The sequence below is a fragment of the Cryptotermes secundus genome, unplaced genomic scaffold (assembly GCF_002891405.2).
Source record: "Cryptotermes secundus unplaced genomic scaffold, Csec_1.0 scaffold568, whole genome shotgun sequence".
NCBI lineage: Eukaryota > Metazoa > Arthropoda > Insecta > Blattodea > Kalotermitidae > Cryptotermes > Cryptotermes secundus.
Window position 1 is genome coordinate 2,383,715 of NW_019725423.1, and position 16,531 is coordinate 2,400,245.

General features: G+C 38.6%; 1 protein-coding gene across 2 annotated transcripts in view; it reads left to right on the forward strand.

The window, feature by feature from the left end:
* Positions 1-8,727, forward strand: part of LOC111863396 — a 90,932-nt gene extending 82,205 nt beyond the window's left edge. For both annotated transcript variants that reach the window (XM_033751035.1, XM_023849668.1), the window contains exons 4-5: positions 5,951-6,045; positions 8,100-8,727. In XM_033751035.1, the coding sequence (XP_033606926.1) occupies positions 5,951-6,036 (86 nt within the window). In that variant the 3' untranslated portion in view covers positions 6,037-6,045; positions 8,100-8,727. The remainder of the gene's footprint in view (positions 1-5,950; positions 6,046-8,099) is intronic.
* The last annotated feature ends 7,804 nt before the right edge of the window (positions 8,728-16,531 follow it).

A 16,531-nucleotide genomic window follows, 5' to 3' on the forward strand; every position in this document is an offset into this window, starting at 1 on the left:
ATGCCCCAGCTCATTCAGCGCACCTGATCCAGGGTTTCCTGGCCAAGCACGGCATTCCGCAGGTTCGCCAGGCTCCCTACTCTCCTGACATGGCTCCTTGTGATTTTTGGCTGTTCCCGAGATTGAAGACACTGCTTAAAGGCTGCCGTTTTGACAGCCACAAGGACACCATACATCACGCGATGGCGCAGCTGCACGCCATTCCAAAAGGAGCCTTCCAGAATTGCTTCCAGCGATGGAAGGACCGCTGAGTGTGTGGAGTCACAAGGGCCCTACTTTGAAGGCGATTAGGTATTGTAACCACCCAGATACAGAACTTTTTTTCCCGGCCCAAGGTCGGATACTTTTGGACATAGTAGTATATAACTACTATTTTTCAGCTGCCTTTGTATGTAGTTTGGAGTGGTAAGGCAATTGGTAAATAGTGAATTCGAAAGGAAGTGGAAGGAGTCGGCATTGACCTGCTGGAAAAAACTCTCTTAGCACTTAGCTTCAGAAAATACTGAACAATATGAAAACCTCGTTTGGAGTAGGTCCCCAGGCCGAATTACGGAATAAGGACCTCCCGGTTACTAACTGATTTCGACAACGACGTTTAAGGAGTAGTTTAATGCGAGAATTATATATATAGGACTCAGCCTCAGTCTTATATTACGACCGACTGTCAGTTGGCCAGGCTATCTTGGAATAAAACACCCATCTGGGGCTTACGACCAGTTTTTATTACTGCCGGACAGTTGCGGGTGTTTTGAAGTGGGGCGCTCTCTCTGACGAGAGGAGGGGTCTGTCATTTAAAATTTCTGTTGGTCCTTGCCAGCGTAGTCCTTCTCAGGACCGAGTCCCTTGGGACTCGCCACCATATTTTACTATCTCAGAATAGAGAATTCGTACTCTCTTGATACAAATCATTTTTATGTCTGTGTTAAATATATTCGTCAATTCAGAGTCAGTCCTCACCTTAATCCAAACTGAGTTTGTTTCCCCGGTACTGGTCTGCCATTGTATTTTATACAATGCCATAAAAGAAAGAAGACACAAAATTGAAACCTCTGTGCTCTTAGTGTCGTTAGTGGCAACACATAATGCACTTCGACATTCTTTCCAATGCAGTACGCACCATGTCACGCTAATTGTGCACACTCAATTAGTAGTACATAAAATGAATCCAGGAACCCACATTTAGAGAAAGGTTGTCGCAAACTACAAAGCAGTTTAGTTACATGTCAGTGAATGACGTCAACGAGCATGAGAACTTGACATCACTAGTGTACACATTCCACTTCCCCTTTTAACGGAGGAAGACTCTGTGTAGTAACCTAAAAATGAAGTGGGTACGTGTTGAATGCTATTATTAAGCTTGCTGCATTTTGCAAATAGACAACTTCTGCTTGACATGTTCGATAAGATACAGACTAACAACACTTGAAATTCTTGGTTATTCGTTTTTCTCAGGAGGGATGAATAACACATAAAATATGAAAGAATCTATGTTAAGGCGATGTAAAGAAAATAATTATAATTCGTTAAAATAAATGTATAGGTCTTTGTGCGGAGCTAGTCATAACTACAGACATATACGTGTATATGATTACAATACATTTTAAGTAATAGATACAGCTGTTTTATATACTGGTATATATATATATACATATACATACATACATATATATCTTCTTCTTTTTCATGAGGCTCGACAGCGTAATTTTTTGAACGCTTTAACCTGCTTAACAATACACGTCCATATACACGGTTTTAATATCAGACTAAGAATTCCTATGTTTATAATACCTGAAAATAAGGATATAATATAAATATTATACAATCCAATACGAAGAAATTTAATAAATAAAACTTATTAAAGAAAATTGAAATAAAATTTCAGGATGTGAGAAGATTATGAGATTATTTTGAATTTGCCTATAACTATGGGCTATCGAAAGCAATGTCCAGTACCAAAGCATTGCTGTATGGCTTATATCCACTGTATTTACAATATCCTGTATGTATCTATGGAACAGACAAATATTTTTTAAATGAAACACAATTTCTAAATTACCAAAATTGTGCATTTTCACTCTCTTCTTGTTACATAGTACACAGTTTTGCTTCCCGTTTATCGCGATACATTGATATTTCAAAAAGTCAAAACACAAGACAGCTGTCCGGAATATTATTGTTGTAAAGTTTTTGTCATATGTATTCGGTTTTTCTTCTTTCAAGCCCTCGCTGTACATGCGTAAGCATGGAACTAGTTTTTACTAAATGCGTCCTAAAATAATACTGACACAATAAAACACCACCATAGGTGAGCTCTTTCCTCGGCCAACTCTAGAAATATATTGTCTCTGCAACTTATAAACTACTGACGTAGATTAACGCATAGATCGTGAAGCGAATTTTCATTATATCATTTCCCTCCAAGTTCGAATATGAAGACTTTAAAGTTAAAAGAGGTAGTCCATAGGCTCGTATAAAATGCATATTAAATATTTTGTTTTGATTTTAGTCATGAAAATTCAACGAATATAATTAATTTTTATTTAAACCAAATCCCCCGGAATAGACAATATAAAATTTCTCCTCGTCTGGCTTAAATGGGGTAAATTTGTTTTGTTTGCCTAGTTCATAAAATACATGTTTCCCTCTATAAATCATTTTTCATCATGACGTCGGCAATGAAGGCTACGCTCAATAATCAAAGGACTGATTAAATAAATATCGGATCATGATATGTATATGATGTGCACGTATTGTGGGCAAAATTTATTATATTCCTGTCAATACACTTTCCAGCATATAGAATTTCTTAGACAGCAAATTCTACCAGGTGAAAACAGTGTTCCGTGGCAGGAATATACAGTATAACACAATACAATGCAATAAAAATCAGCTTTAGCTTTTTACACAACAGGATACAACAAAATAAGCGCACTTATCATCTTTTATAATCTCTGAATATACTTAAACGGAACATAAAATATAAAACTTTAAACACTTGGCCATGGTCTTTTGCTTTGTAACGCCATGTAGTTCGGAAAGCATGAAGTTCCTGGGGAACATTTCGCCTCTATTATCAGTCCGGAATAACAAACCGATGGAGCAAGTTACGTGCAGAGCTCTGCTTGCAGCCTGTTTTTATATTGGTTCCTTGCAAGGTTTACTCTCCGGGTCTGGTACCCGTGCAACAAGTTTGTGCAATTGCATAACGTTGCCATTCTTGTACCTCGGACATTGTATGGGGTACTTAACGCACTGCAATTTTGCGGTATCCAAGAATATCGTGCAGAATATGGAACACGGTTTTGTGACATACGCCTACCTCAGCAGCTAACTCCCACGCAGCCCATCGACGATCGACATTCAGCAAAGAAGCAAGAAGCTGAATTGTGTGTTTGCGAACATGGGGTCGTCCTGAATGGCATCCCTCCCTTCACGGAACAATTTCACCCATCGTGTCACTGTGCGATATGGCAAAGCAGCATCACAACATGCTTCTCGCAGTCCCTGATAACAGTTTTGTGCATTACGGCCTCTTGCAACTTCAATTTTTATCCAGGAGCGTTGTTCTTGTTTCGTAAACATGTTCTTAGAGCGCTAGAACTGGGTTCCTGCACTTCAAGACGATGCACAATGCAACTCAATTAAAAACAACCAGAGCCACTCACTGCACTACTTCAACTGAACTTCTGCTATCAGTTACAGACTGCACTAGTGCCACCTGACGCACATCTTTCATGTTACAGCAGTGCTGCCATTACTTTTTATCTAAGCCTTGTATATTTCATTTTATGGGTTCATAGTGACTTGACGCCATCAGAAAGTGTCATCTGATTCTTCCCTTTCGAAGATCACATGAAATTTGAGAGGACCATGTAAACATTCCACTATTCAACAAGGTCAAATATCAAATACATCCTCTGATGTCAGTATGTTTCCTAATATCTCTTTGTGGATTACCGGACACGGGAGAAATCCGTGAAACAAAGTTGCCTCAGACGCTATAGCAAACAATAGAGTTGTGACAGAAGGAACAAGGACACATCTTATACTCCTATAGAATCATGTTCTCATTCTGTAGGTCTATGAATGTATAGGCGCCATTAATTAACAGAAGCAGAACGTCAGAAATAGTGATATCTCTTCGGGCATACGTATGTCCTTGCCAAATGACTCAAGGATATCTTTAAGCAGAGAAGTCCAGTCAGAATGTGATTCTGCAGAAGGATGTACTGATATAATGCTCTTTATTTCATTGCCTATTGATGATGTTATAGATTAGAACTTAAATTGTAGGGCAACATTTTTAACTGTGTCTGTTACTGTATTCTTCCTGTTCTGTGAATTGCTGTTCCATCTAAAGCATCGTCTTTTCTGTTTAATTAATATGCAGCAACTATTTGAAAATGTTCTTTTTATTGTTATTTCCTTATATGTTCTTCATTTAATCCCAAGAGTGCAATGCTTATATATGAAGTGAGTTCCACGTAAAGCCCCCACCTTGAAAGGCTTAATAAATTCTCCACCCCATAATGACAAAAGAGTAATCATGAAGAACCATAACATTAAGCTACTAGTGCATTTGAATAAAGGTAGATTCTTAGAAAGCATTTAAACTATAATTACAATGCTATTTTTTTTTGTCGAAAGTGGATTACAGAACTAGCAACTAGGAGAAATACCAACAGATATTTCTACTTAGGTTTGTCGGTGGTTCTTACCGAGACGTAGTGACGAGTCAAGCGGAAACCCTCTGCCGTACTGCATTGGCATTCTATACCAGAAGCAGGTGAAACGCATTGCATCCCTTTGAAGCCGAGAATGCACAACTGCGCTTGTCAAGGCATTATTTAAGCTCGTAAAATCGCAGCACAAAGGCACTTAAACTCCTTAGTGGATACACGTGCTGGTACCTACTGTAGAGATATCGATAGCTTCCATTTCTGCCACAAGAATGAGCCAGAAGCTGAATAAAAATATACAAATGAAATAATAAGTAATGCACATAAATTATTTGATACGAAATTCCTAACTTCAAGAAATTATTGGTACTTAAAAAGAATTTATTTCTGATTACTTCAGTTTGAAAGGCATAAAGTCAAAGTACCAGTGATTAATACACCGTCGAGATATTTACATAACGAGTAAAAAAGTAAAGTAAAACTATCCCTGTAACAGGCCGTGAAGGCCCGTAGGGCTGTTAGACATTGAGCTTCCCACATTATCTACATAATCGGCTCAAAGATGGCGGTAAGGTTCTCAGCCTTACGCGCCGGCAGCTCTTTAGCACCCACAGAGATTTCTGGTACTCTTTCTGTTAGAGGCTGTCTACCCCAGGGCCATAGTGCAGTTGGATGGATTGGGTCAATTGAAACACCCATCTCATCGGGACTCGAACCCGCAACCTTCCGGCTTGTAGTATAGTCCCTCAACCAACTACGCCACCGCGTGCCCTCATTGACATAACAAGAAGGTTCATAATTAGTGTTAGTCACGAAATTGTGTTAAAGAGACCAGGCGGAGGGGGTTGAGATGGGCAGAACATGCAGTGAGCTTAAGGTATACGAGAAATACGGCCATGAGTTTGTCGGAAAAATTATTTGGAAGACACTTGGCAGAGATAGAAGCACATGTATCATCACGCAATGGATCTTAAACAAAAAGTAGTTGTGAGAATGTGGATTGAATTCGTGTGATTCGGCAAAGGGTCAATTCGCGAGCTCTTACGAAGAGGTAAATAAGCCTACTGGTCCCATACGAAGGGACTAATCGGTTCCCCGACTCAGCGACAGTCAGTTTTCCTGGAATGTGTTTTTTCCATGACGTCACTCAAGAGAAAATTACGAATCTGTGAACTGTTGATAGGTGTACATGCAGGGAATGGGGCTCTTTAAGCTGTTACCGAACTCTGCTGGGCTAATGGCCAATCAATAAAATAATAATTTTCTTGCAGGTAGTGCTACAAGCGGTATACACTACAGGCGACTACTTGTACTGTTGTGCTTATTGGCGCTAGTGTCTGCGACAGTCTCGGTCTGATTACTACAGGTAAGAGCTAATTTGCAGTTGTTCCATTGTTGTAACAGTAAGCAGTATTTTAATAAAATTTGTAAGGTTTAAGGTCACGAAAATGTAATTTAACAGCTAATCGCCTGAAATTTATTAAGCATTACTTTTGCATAGATACCTGTTCTTTCGTGTAATGTGTATAGAGTTTCATGCTTTTAATCAGCTAATCGGCCGTTTATTGAAGCCATTCCGCTGAAACTCTATTATATCAATGATGATTTTGTGTAGTAGAAGCGCTTCGTGTTTAGGCTTAAACGCCAATTTTACACTCGCGAGGTACATGGCCATGAGAATATGGTGTGAAAAACGTAATTGTATGTAGCAGTACAACGGTTTTATTACATACGAGGGTTGGAACTTTAATAGTGGCAACTATTTATTTACAAATGATACAAAATACATACATGTTTCGAAGTTTTACTCTCATTCAATGTAGTCACCAGCATTGTGTACAACCCGTTGCCAGCGATGTGGAAGTCGTAGGATACCTTTAGCAGCGCCTGTTGTGTTATAGTTCGAATGGAGCGGTCTACTGCCTGAAGAATCTCTGGAGCAGTTCTGAAGCGAATGCCACGAAGTGGTTCCTTCATCTTAGAAATCAAGTTGAAGTCACAAGGGCTTAAGTCCGGGGAGTATGGTGGATGGTACAGCACTTCCCAGCCCCATTGATCGAACAAATCAGCCACAGCTTGCGCTGCATGCGGCCGAGCTTTGGCCTGCAAAATGATGGGTGGGTTCTGCAGAAAGTGTCGCGGCTTCTTTCTCAAAAGCTGGTCGCAGGTTGTGTTCCAGAAATGAACAGTAATACTGGGCATTGACGCTCAGCTGTCGGGGAACGGTATGCGTTAGGATAACACCATTAGAGTCGTACACGAGAATCACCATAACTTTCACATTGCTGGGGTTCTGACGAACTTCTGATTTTCGTGGTGACCCTTAATGACGCCATTCGTTCGATTGGCGTTTCATTTGTGGCTCGTACGAGAACGATTTGGCCCATGTCTTATCCAGCGTAATGATACGGCGTTAGAAAGCCTCTCCTTCGCGCTCATAGCGCTCCAAGTGGTTACGAGCAGCGTCGTATCGTAGCCATTTCTGAATTTCCGTCAAATCATGCGGAACCCATCGTGATGCAATTTTTCTTATGCCCAGGCGTTCCTTCAGAATGTGACGCACAGTCGTATGCGCTAATCCTGTCTCTCGAGCCAGCTCACGGATCGTATGGCGTCGATCACTCTCAAGTAGCGCGGAAAGAGCATACACTTCTTCTTCACTAACACTAGGACGAACTGGCCGACGCATGTCTGCCACATTTTGGCGTCCCTAATTGAAGGCTTTTACCCACCTTGCCACTGTTCTGTAAAGCAATGCAGATTCCCCGGAAGCCTCTTGAAGACCTTGATGACAGTGTCGTGCTGTACGGTATCTGGCACATTTTTATCCATCTCCGTTGTTCCTATTTCGAAAACATAATGACAACACTATATTAGACCTCCAGCTAACATGAGGCTCTGTTCTTCATGTCACTGCGCATGCGCGTGATGTAAGAAGGGAGAGTCAATTGCTCTGAAGTAAAATAGGTATGTAACTAACCTGTGGTATAAGCGACATTATTTGGTTCAGTTGCATTGCGTCTCTACAGCAGTGTTGCCACTATTAAAGTTCCAACCCTCGTATAAATTGAATAATCTTCCTGTTGAAAAAGTACAAAATAATCTCTTTTTACGTAAGTGATAGGAGACTTTCACTACTTTGAAACTGATATCTCAGTGACAGGAGTTGTTCCCTGTTAACTAAGTGCACGGGATCTCAAACTGAACTGCAGTATGGATGGTGGTGAGGTGGCCACAGTTCTATTGCGCACGTATGGATAAGAAGAATATTAATGTTCAATACAAAGCGACATATTTAATATTATGTATTGAACGCATGGTCCTTTAAATAAATTATTAATTCCCTTAAACTATTGAATTTCTTTATTTAGCACTAACCCCGATACGATGGTCTCCTTATAAATGTTCTTCCGTTTGCAGTGCTTCAGCTTCTGGGAAGTCATGCGCCATCTACGCGACCCCACACTCACACTACAGAGTGCAGAGTGCAGAGGACTCAATGCAACAGTGTTTCATCCGAATTATTGCGTAAAATAACAAATTAGTTCGAGTAGAAAATATTGGCAGAGACATTTTAAGTGTCAGTTTTGTCTGTCCCATTTTATTTTTGGCCTAATAACTTTGCGGATTTGTAATATTTATAATATAAAATTCTACCTGAACTTTGTTACCCACTTCGAATTGCAGCGTTATTCTCAGCTGGAAGTTTTTCCTGAAGAAATCTGCTACATGTCTTTCGTTGTGTGTTAATATGAGGAGAGCAGGCTAGCACAAATGAACAGGCGTCGTGTCCGTGATTAAGGCACGACTGTAAATGTCTCCAGTCACTATATAAAGTAACATTTTTCGCTTAAACTTTGCTTTGTTCCGGATCGTCTGAATTTTGTTGTGAAAATAAGTATGGTCAATTAAAAACGATTTACAGCATAACAGAATTTATGACTTGAATATTTCGGAACATGCTAAATAATGAATGAAACTTAGAATTTCTACAAAGTAATCTAACTGGTACCTCCATAAATATAAAATAAAAAAGTAAACAAAAAAACTCATAACTTTCCTGTCAGCAAAATTTAACGCTTCAATACAAGCAGAACTTGACAGCAAAATTATTTTCAGCATCTCTAGGCAATTATCTAGCGCGTGTCCCAATACTTGAAGTTTCCTGTTTTGCAATTCCTTTGGTAATTCTATGAATTAATATTTTTATTCAATCTTTTGATGATTATCCCAAGAAAGTAACCCTAATGAAAATGATATGCTTAATTTTTAGACTGTATTGGAAAGGCTCTTAAAAATTCAGTCTTGATTTTGTATGCTCTTTTAGCTGGATGCGACATGGACAAGAATAATCCTTATACGAGAACGTTCAGATGATTGGCTGAACGAGAAGGGAAGGGATTCTTATATTTTTTGACAAATCTTAAGTCGCAATGTTCGAAACGGCGGTGATCAAATAGCAGTAGAAATAGGCTGCCTTATAAGTGACCCTTGAATTCGAAATGGAAGCTAAAAGGCTTTAGATCAACATTATGCTGTCTCTTCTCCTATCACTGATGAATGATGAACACTACGGAAGCCCTAGGGATGGTGTAGTTACACTACTCCCAGGGTCGTGAGGGAGAAAAATATGATCTAGTGTCCTTTTTGGGCCCGAAACCAAGGATGACTCTGCTGGCGAGGCTCAGTAGTAATTTGTCCGAAACGGAGCGAAACCGAACCTAGGACTGCACTTAATCTGCTTCATGAAACAAATGGTGTTCAAGGACGCAGAGCGGGTTGCATAAAGTATCGGAACCTTAGCACTTTTATTGTGTAAGTCACTGACTCTACTAGGACATGTTACAGCGCATAGTGTATATTGCTGGGCCATCAGTGCGTGTCACTGACTCTACTAGGACATATTACAGCGCATAGTATATATTGGTGGGCCATCAGTGCGTGTCACTGACTCTACCAAGACACATTAAAGAGCGTAGTATGAATTATTGGACCAACAAGTAACTGTTGTGTGTCACTGACTCTACCAAGACACATTACATTGCGTAGCATAAATTATTGGACAATCAAGCACCTATGTTGTCTGTCACTGATTCTACCAGGAGACATTGAAGCGCATAGCATAAATTATTGGATAATCAGACACATGTGTCGTATGTCACTGGTTCTATGAAAAAGACGTAGGCTGAGGTGCAAGTGTCGGACTTCCGTCGCATCAATTCGGATTAACCAATAAAAAATAAGTCGCTTCACGGCTGTCTAGACAATTCGCTGTGTTAATAAAATCCTTAACTAATGTCTGGAAACTAGTACAACAATTTGATTAAGATAGTAGTAGTAAATATTTCTAAGAGAATAATCCAGTAATAAAATAAATGAAGGTCCAAATGTCTAAGAGAGGGCAGCGGTTTGCTGTGGTTACTTGAGTCTCCCAAAAGAATGCTGGTTACCCCTATTCACGGATTTTTATGGTGACTAACCAGTGGCAATATTTGTCTCGAGCACTTTCAGTAACTTTTGAGTAACAGCTTAATCTCTTCATATTATCTTTGACTAAATAATGACTGTTTTAAAATAGATTAGGGAAATTTTATTAAAGTCAGAGAGGAGAACCACGCGTTATTCTGTGTTAGGAAGTGTCTTTAAGTGGGTAACAGGCTGCATACTTCTACGGCTGCTTTTCCTTACCAAGAATGGAAACGTTTGATGCATTGCCACCGAAATGTACATGATTGAATTTGAATTTATTTTGAATTCGCGACATCACTGGTTCCAGTTATGAAATTAAGGCACACGTTTTATTTTTGTTGCTACTTATCGTTCAGCATCAAGAAGGAGAGAAAACTGCAGCTTCTACATGTACAAATTTCTGATCACAAATAATGTCCTTTTAGTAGAATTCACTTATCGAATATTAATACATTTATTCTATTGTGGCACTTTTTAGGCATTCTGCTCTGTGTTTAAAAATTGAATACTTTGTACAATTAATTCAGTTTTATCGTCCCATAATGTGATTATGTATCATTAAGTTATTTATTGAGACTATTAAGCTACAACCTGAGGTAGCAAGCGGACTGACGGAACTGTATAGTTTACAATTTGTCATATTCCTCATGTACACAAAGTCAGTTTATATCCTCAAGAATTATAACTTTTACACTAGTATTTAATATTTATTTATATATTAAGGTGCAATACACTTGATATTGTTTGCATGGAAACAAAAAGGACATACTATGAGGCAAAAATTGTACAATTTTATATATTCTACCTTCTCAACATATTGCCTGAACTGAATAAATGTGTGTTCCTTGCTTGCAGATATTGCTCTCTTACTTGTCAAAGCAGACTTTGCTGAGGCTATGTTACGATATTATTTCACTGTTGTATTATGATTTTTTTTTTATTGTAGTTAAGTCGAGGGTCTGCTTTTCTCTTAATAACTATTGATATTTGTTTCGTGTCGGTTTCGTTTATCCTCAGTTTATTCCCTTCCACTACACTCGTGGTATATATGTACCAGGATGTGACCAATAGGAAATATAAACATAGTATATTAAAAATGAGATTAATATTAAAAACTCTTTTGGTAAATTGAAATGTTGTATTTTTTAAAATAATAATAAATCCCTTTATCAAGATATGACTCTTTATTATTTTACAATATATATATATATACAGGTATTTTCCTTTTCGCTAGTTCTGCAGTCCACACAAAATCCTATCCAGTGACAACTTACAGCCGCATCTCCATGGATTAAGGAGCTGGGTCATGAAGCTTCATCCAGTACTGATACAGTACGGAACCTAGCACAATCCTGACATAGTACTTATACCTAGGGACAATATTATCTTTAAAGAGAAATATTCCGGATTTGAAACAAGGTAGGTAATGTAAAAGGTAAGTATTAATGAATCAGAATATTTATAAACTAAAGGTTTTTGTAAGGTAAGTTTAGGCCTTTATACTTTATAATGAAAGTGTCATTAAGTATTTTGAATATCATCCATCGCTTCGTTTTTATTTAGAAACCAAAAAGAGAAACCCCCAAGAGGAGGGCTTGCTTCTTACCCTTCGAATATGCAGCCAGTATATTTCCCTGGGCCGACGATGATCGACGACCAGACTACCAGACTACAAAACGTCACCTCCCGAAAGATAAAACAGCTGTCTGTACTTCACCTCTTCGACTACAGGGGCTATGTAAAGCAGAATATTCTGGAAAGGGTATCATTAAGAGTTTGTAAAGAAATGATTGCAACGTTTGTGCAGGCTCTTCGTTCTGCTGGGGGGGGGGACGGGAAACCGGCGAAGTATATTGTATTGTCGTGAACCATCAGATAATTCAATCGGACACTTACGGAAAAATGAATTATCCCTAGATCAGCTCTCTCACCTCTCGGTGTTATTGGTATCATTCACGTGTACATGGCCTGAATTGTGTCCCTTATCTGTATCCATTGACTAGAAAGTGATATCGTTGTGTAGGACGAAGCTGTGATCTCCCGCTGCCCTTGGGTAGAATTCGACTTTGGCATGACAGAAATTTCATTTGGAACAAATTCCAAGTGCCAATTAAAACAATTTCTATAGATTACTTTGAAAATCTATGCAATAAAGGGCCATATTTGTGGACGTCCTTCCCAAGGCTGCTGATAACTCGTAAAATGGTTGCATAGTGATAGAAGCAAAGTTAACTGGGATTTGAAATGACAAAGAAGATTATTTCTTGCAACATTAAAAGTACAATCTCCATGCAATTAAGTAATACATTTCATTTACAAAATAATTCTGCAGCTGCTGCTGTCCTTAAAGTTTTCTACTTATTTCACAAAACATAATTTAAAAACGCTGTCAGTGTCGAACTGTATTGCGTCCATGACAGAATAATTAACAGATATTAAGCAGTTATTGGAATAAGAATTGGCAGAAGAAACCGAAGTAATCTAAGAAAAATTGATCCAGTGGTACACTGTCCACCACAAATCCTACATGGACTGACCTGGAATCGTGTTTATTATTGAAAGATCTCGTGTTATTAAGGTGTACCATCTTATTTAAACTATGTTTATACTTTACGTTAATTAGTTTTATATATTAGGGAATGTGACATATTTTTTTTAAATGTAATATATTGTATGGGAAGAGATTTTCTGATCAAAAGTAATTTGCTTTAAAATGGTACCGGCAAATTTCCACGAAGAGCGACAATATGCTGCAAATACAGATACTTTTGACGGTAACGTATCATACAACTAATACCCCCGTGGGCACTAGGAGTGCAGGCGGAGAGAGGACGTGGACATTATTGCCAGACATACCATCTGCCATTAGAAGTAAAGTAGAGCTGATGAATGAGGATGGGTTCCTTGATATCCCAAAGAAGGTTGGTATCCTCTTCACAGCACGTATGAAGTTACCTGTTAAAGCAGAACTATTTGCCAATATGAACCGGTTTGTTTGAGCAATTAGTTTGTTGAGGAAATTTTGGACTAGACAGAGAATATTAGCGGGCTGCTTCACCTTGCCGCAGACGTAATACCGAGCCGTTCCTCATCACACACCTCACTCCACACCAAAACAACGTCCGGATTAATTGAAATTCCTGTGGGGGCCTCAGTGTACCAGCGTTCATCTCGACCGGACTCCAATTAGGACTACATGAGGGATCTTGGTCGTGAGATGTTATAAATTTAATGGAATACAAAAACACCCGCAAGTGTCCACGTTACTCTGATGTTTTGCAAACACCTGGACATTAGTTGTTATCAAGTGGTAAGAGGGTACATAATTAATGGTGATAAAACGCTGTGACAAAGAAACAGTAAATGGAAATTAAGTAACTGTACTTATATGGCTTTGCCATGAGTAACAAGGACATTGCACTTTCAGTCTCTACATGGAGACGCATCTCGCACTCTGCATAAGGACGCTGATAAGCCTGCTACGTATACTGTACATATAAGCAACTCTGCAGTTCCTTAACGATAATGTATTTTTACGAATATGACCATTGCTAGGCAAAGGTTCAATAAGAACCACCTGAAAGTCGGAATAAACTATCACTAGACAACGCACAGTAAACATCTCGAGGTTGCGCAGTCAACAATGAGACCTCCGAAACTAGTAGAAAGTCCACAAACACAGATTTCCGGTGGCAACGAATATTAACAAGGACACATCGCTGTAACAACAGGAGGCCTATAGGTGATGACCTATATTGTGCTAGCCTGGAAGTTATAAAAGAGTCGTAATTCGTTCGTAAGAGAATTCAGGAGGCGTTCAATCTGTGCAGTGATTCTTCGTTAGGCATTCGTCACAGTGGAAGAGAAGGCACCCGTAGTAAAGGAAGGAATTAAGCGAGTCTTAGAGAGTCACTGATTGAGAATTGTTATAATTGATTTTAATTATAATAGAAGTGCCAATAAGTCCAGTCACCTAATCCAGAACCCATTATTTTCAGTCACTCAAATCTCTAATACATGACAGTATATATAGACAGAACTGAAGAAATTACCTTACTCCACACACACACACACACACACATATTTATATATAATGATTATGTTTATTAGAAAAGAAAATGGAGGCTTGTCTTGCCCGCGTAACTGTGGTAAGAAAAGGGCTAGTTTAGAGACGGGGAAAATGAAAATATACTTTCAAGGAATTTAGTTGTGAGGATGAGATACAGGTGAGTCTGGCTCGTTTCTGCTCTTCCTTACTGATGGAGTCAATCTGTCGAGTTCTTCCAACAAAATTAGTGCTTTCTTCAGCTGGGCCAATTATTTTAAACGTACGATCGCCTGAAGAGAGGAGAAAGAAATGTAAAGTTTGTCTGACTGCTATAGTTTCATATTGCTGTTTGTGGAGAATATACTCGTACAAGCAGTTTTTTATTTTGTCCTGTTTATCATGGAACGTGTACGTCCTTTTTAATTTTGATGTCTTTAAAGGCTTTAAAATTCTAAAAATGGAAGTTCAACTCAGTTCACTTTACCAGATGTCATGGTCATCTAGGGTATGACAAATGTAATTTAAAGTTTGTTTGCACTTTTTATTTCCATACGTCATAACACAACTGAAGGAAAGACATAGTGAAAAATTCAATTATATATTTCAGTGTTACATTTTACTCTCTTTTGTTTGAACTGGAAATTGTCAGACAGCGTCAGTGTCAAAAATAAACAATTCTAATCTTTTAGAAATAAATGTGATTTTTTTAGTTTTTAAAAAGCCATTTAATGGCAATTATTTCTTATTCGAGCCTTAACCTTCATATTCATAAAGGTGGAAACGAATTTCAAGAAGAGCTGAAATATGTTTCCTCCATGAATCAATGTGGATTGTATGTATAAATAGACATAAAATTGGGGAGGTTGCCATCACAAAACAACAGTTTTTATTGTCAGTTCTCAATATGTGTCTGCTTAGATAGCCCATCATCAGAAGTTTCTTGAGACGTACATAAATGGTGACGGACACGTATAACTTTCAGTGCTAGTGTAAAACATCTCCAGTTACAATTCATCGGATGTGGCACAATACTAAATATACTTTGGATTTTAAATTAAGAACTAAGACTTATATTCAAGCAATATAGAGAGAAGATTCCTATTAGATGTGCTTATGAAGTTGATCATCCTCTCATGTTAATATACATTTTAAGCCTTAATTTGAAATTCTATTATATCGGACTCCGCCAATTGTAACTAACAAAGTAACTGTTTATACCTGCACGCTACTTTATATGCAATTTCTCATCATTTGTGTATTTCCTCGACAATCGCTTGATGATGACCCGTTTAAGCCGAGACATGTCGTTATCTGATAATAAGAAAGCATTTGTTTGCTTGGCGGCCACCCCTTAATTTTTATTGGTAAGCACAAACAGGAAGCAACACTTCGACATGTTAGTACATTTACCGATGCACCTGCTTGAGCAGAGATACTTTGATACTAAAGTGAATACCAACGAAATGGAGAAGATATTCCTCTTTCTGCTTGTGTTACAATATGCCTCCTGGTCACCATGTCCAGACCTGTCCCTTTCAGTCTCACATATGAGGGAGACCTCTTTCCCTAGGAAGTAAATTGAAACTGATCACTAATTTCAGTCTAAAATCTAGAATGTGTGGAGAGTTCCTCCAAGCTTTTAAAGGGCCAGCGCCTTCATTTTATTTTAATCAAAAATTTCTCTTTACCAATGATAGGGTAATAAAAGTCAAATTAATTAATCTGTAGCTGGATTAAAGATGCTGTTTTGACTACTTATACCATACAAACCGGTCACGTTAGTCGGACGGTCTGAGGCATGTACTGTCTTCGCTCGCTCGGAAGCCGGGTTCGTGGGTTCGAAACTCACACAAGGCATGTGTATGTGTTCATTCTGTGTTTGTGTTGTCCTGTGGTTAGGTAGGGGCCTTGCGACTAGCTGATCACCCGTCGAAGGAGTTCTACAGTCTGTAAATATGTTCATTCTGTGTTTGTGTCGTCCTGTGTTTACGTAGGGGCCTTGCGACTAGCTGCTCACCCATCCAAGGAGTTCTACAGTCTGTAAAATGATCAAAATGAGAAAACACCGTAAGGGGTAAAAGGAACGGATTAAGTAAGTACCATATAATGTTGAATCATACAGTGCAAACTTGAGACTGCAGCTTACACATTCATTGTAGAGTTCTGTCGCATTTTATGCGAATTTGAAACAATGCGTTATAAACAATATTAATAAAGTATGTAATCTGACAATAGGACCTCCCTATCCTTCAAGAAATATCATCTCAAATGAACAAGGTGGATATCGATTAAATTTGGTAGACTATGAGGCATCGAAATCGAACTTGACTTCATT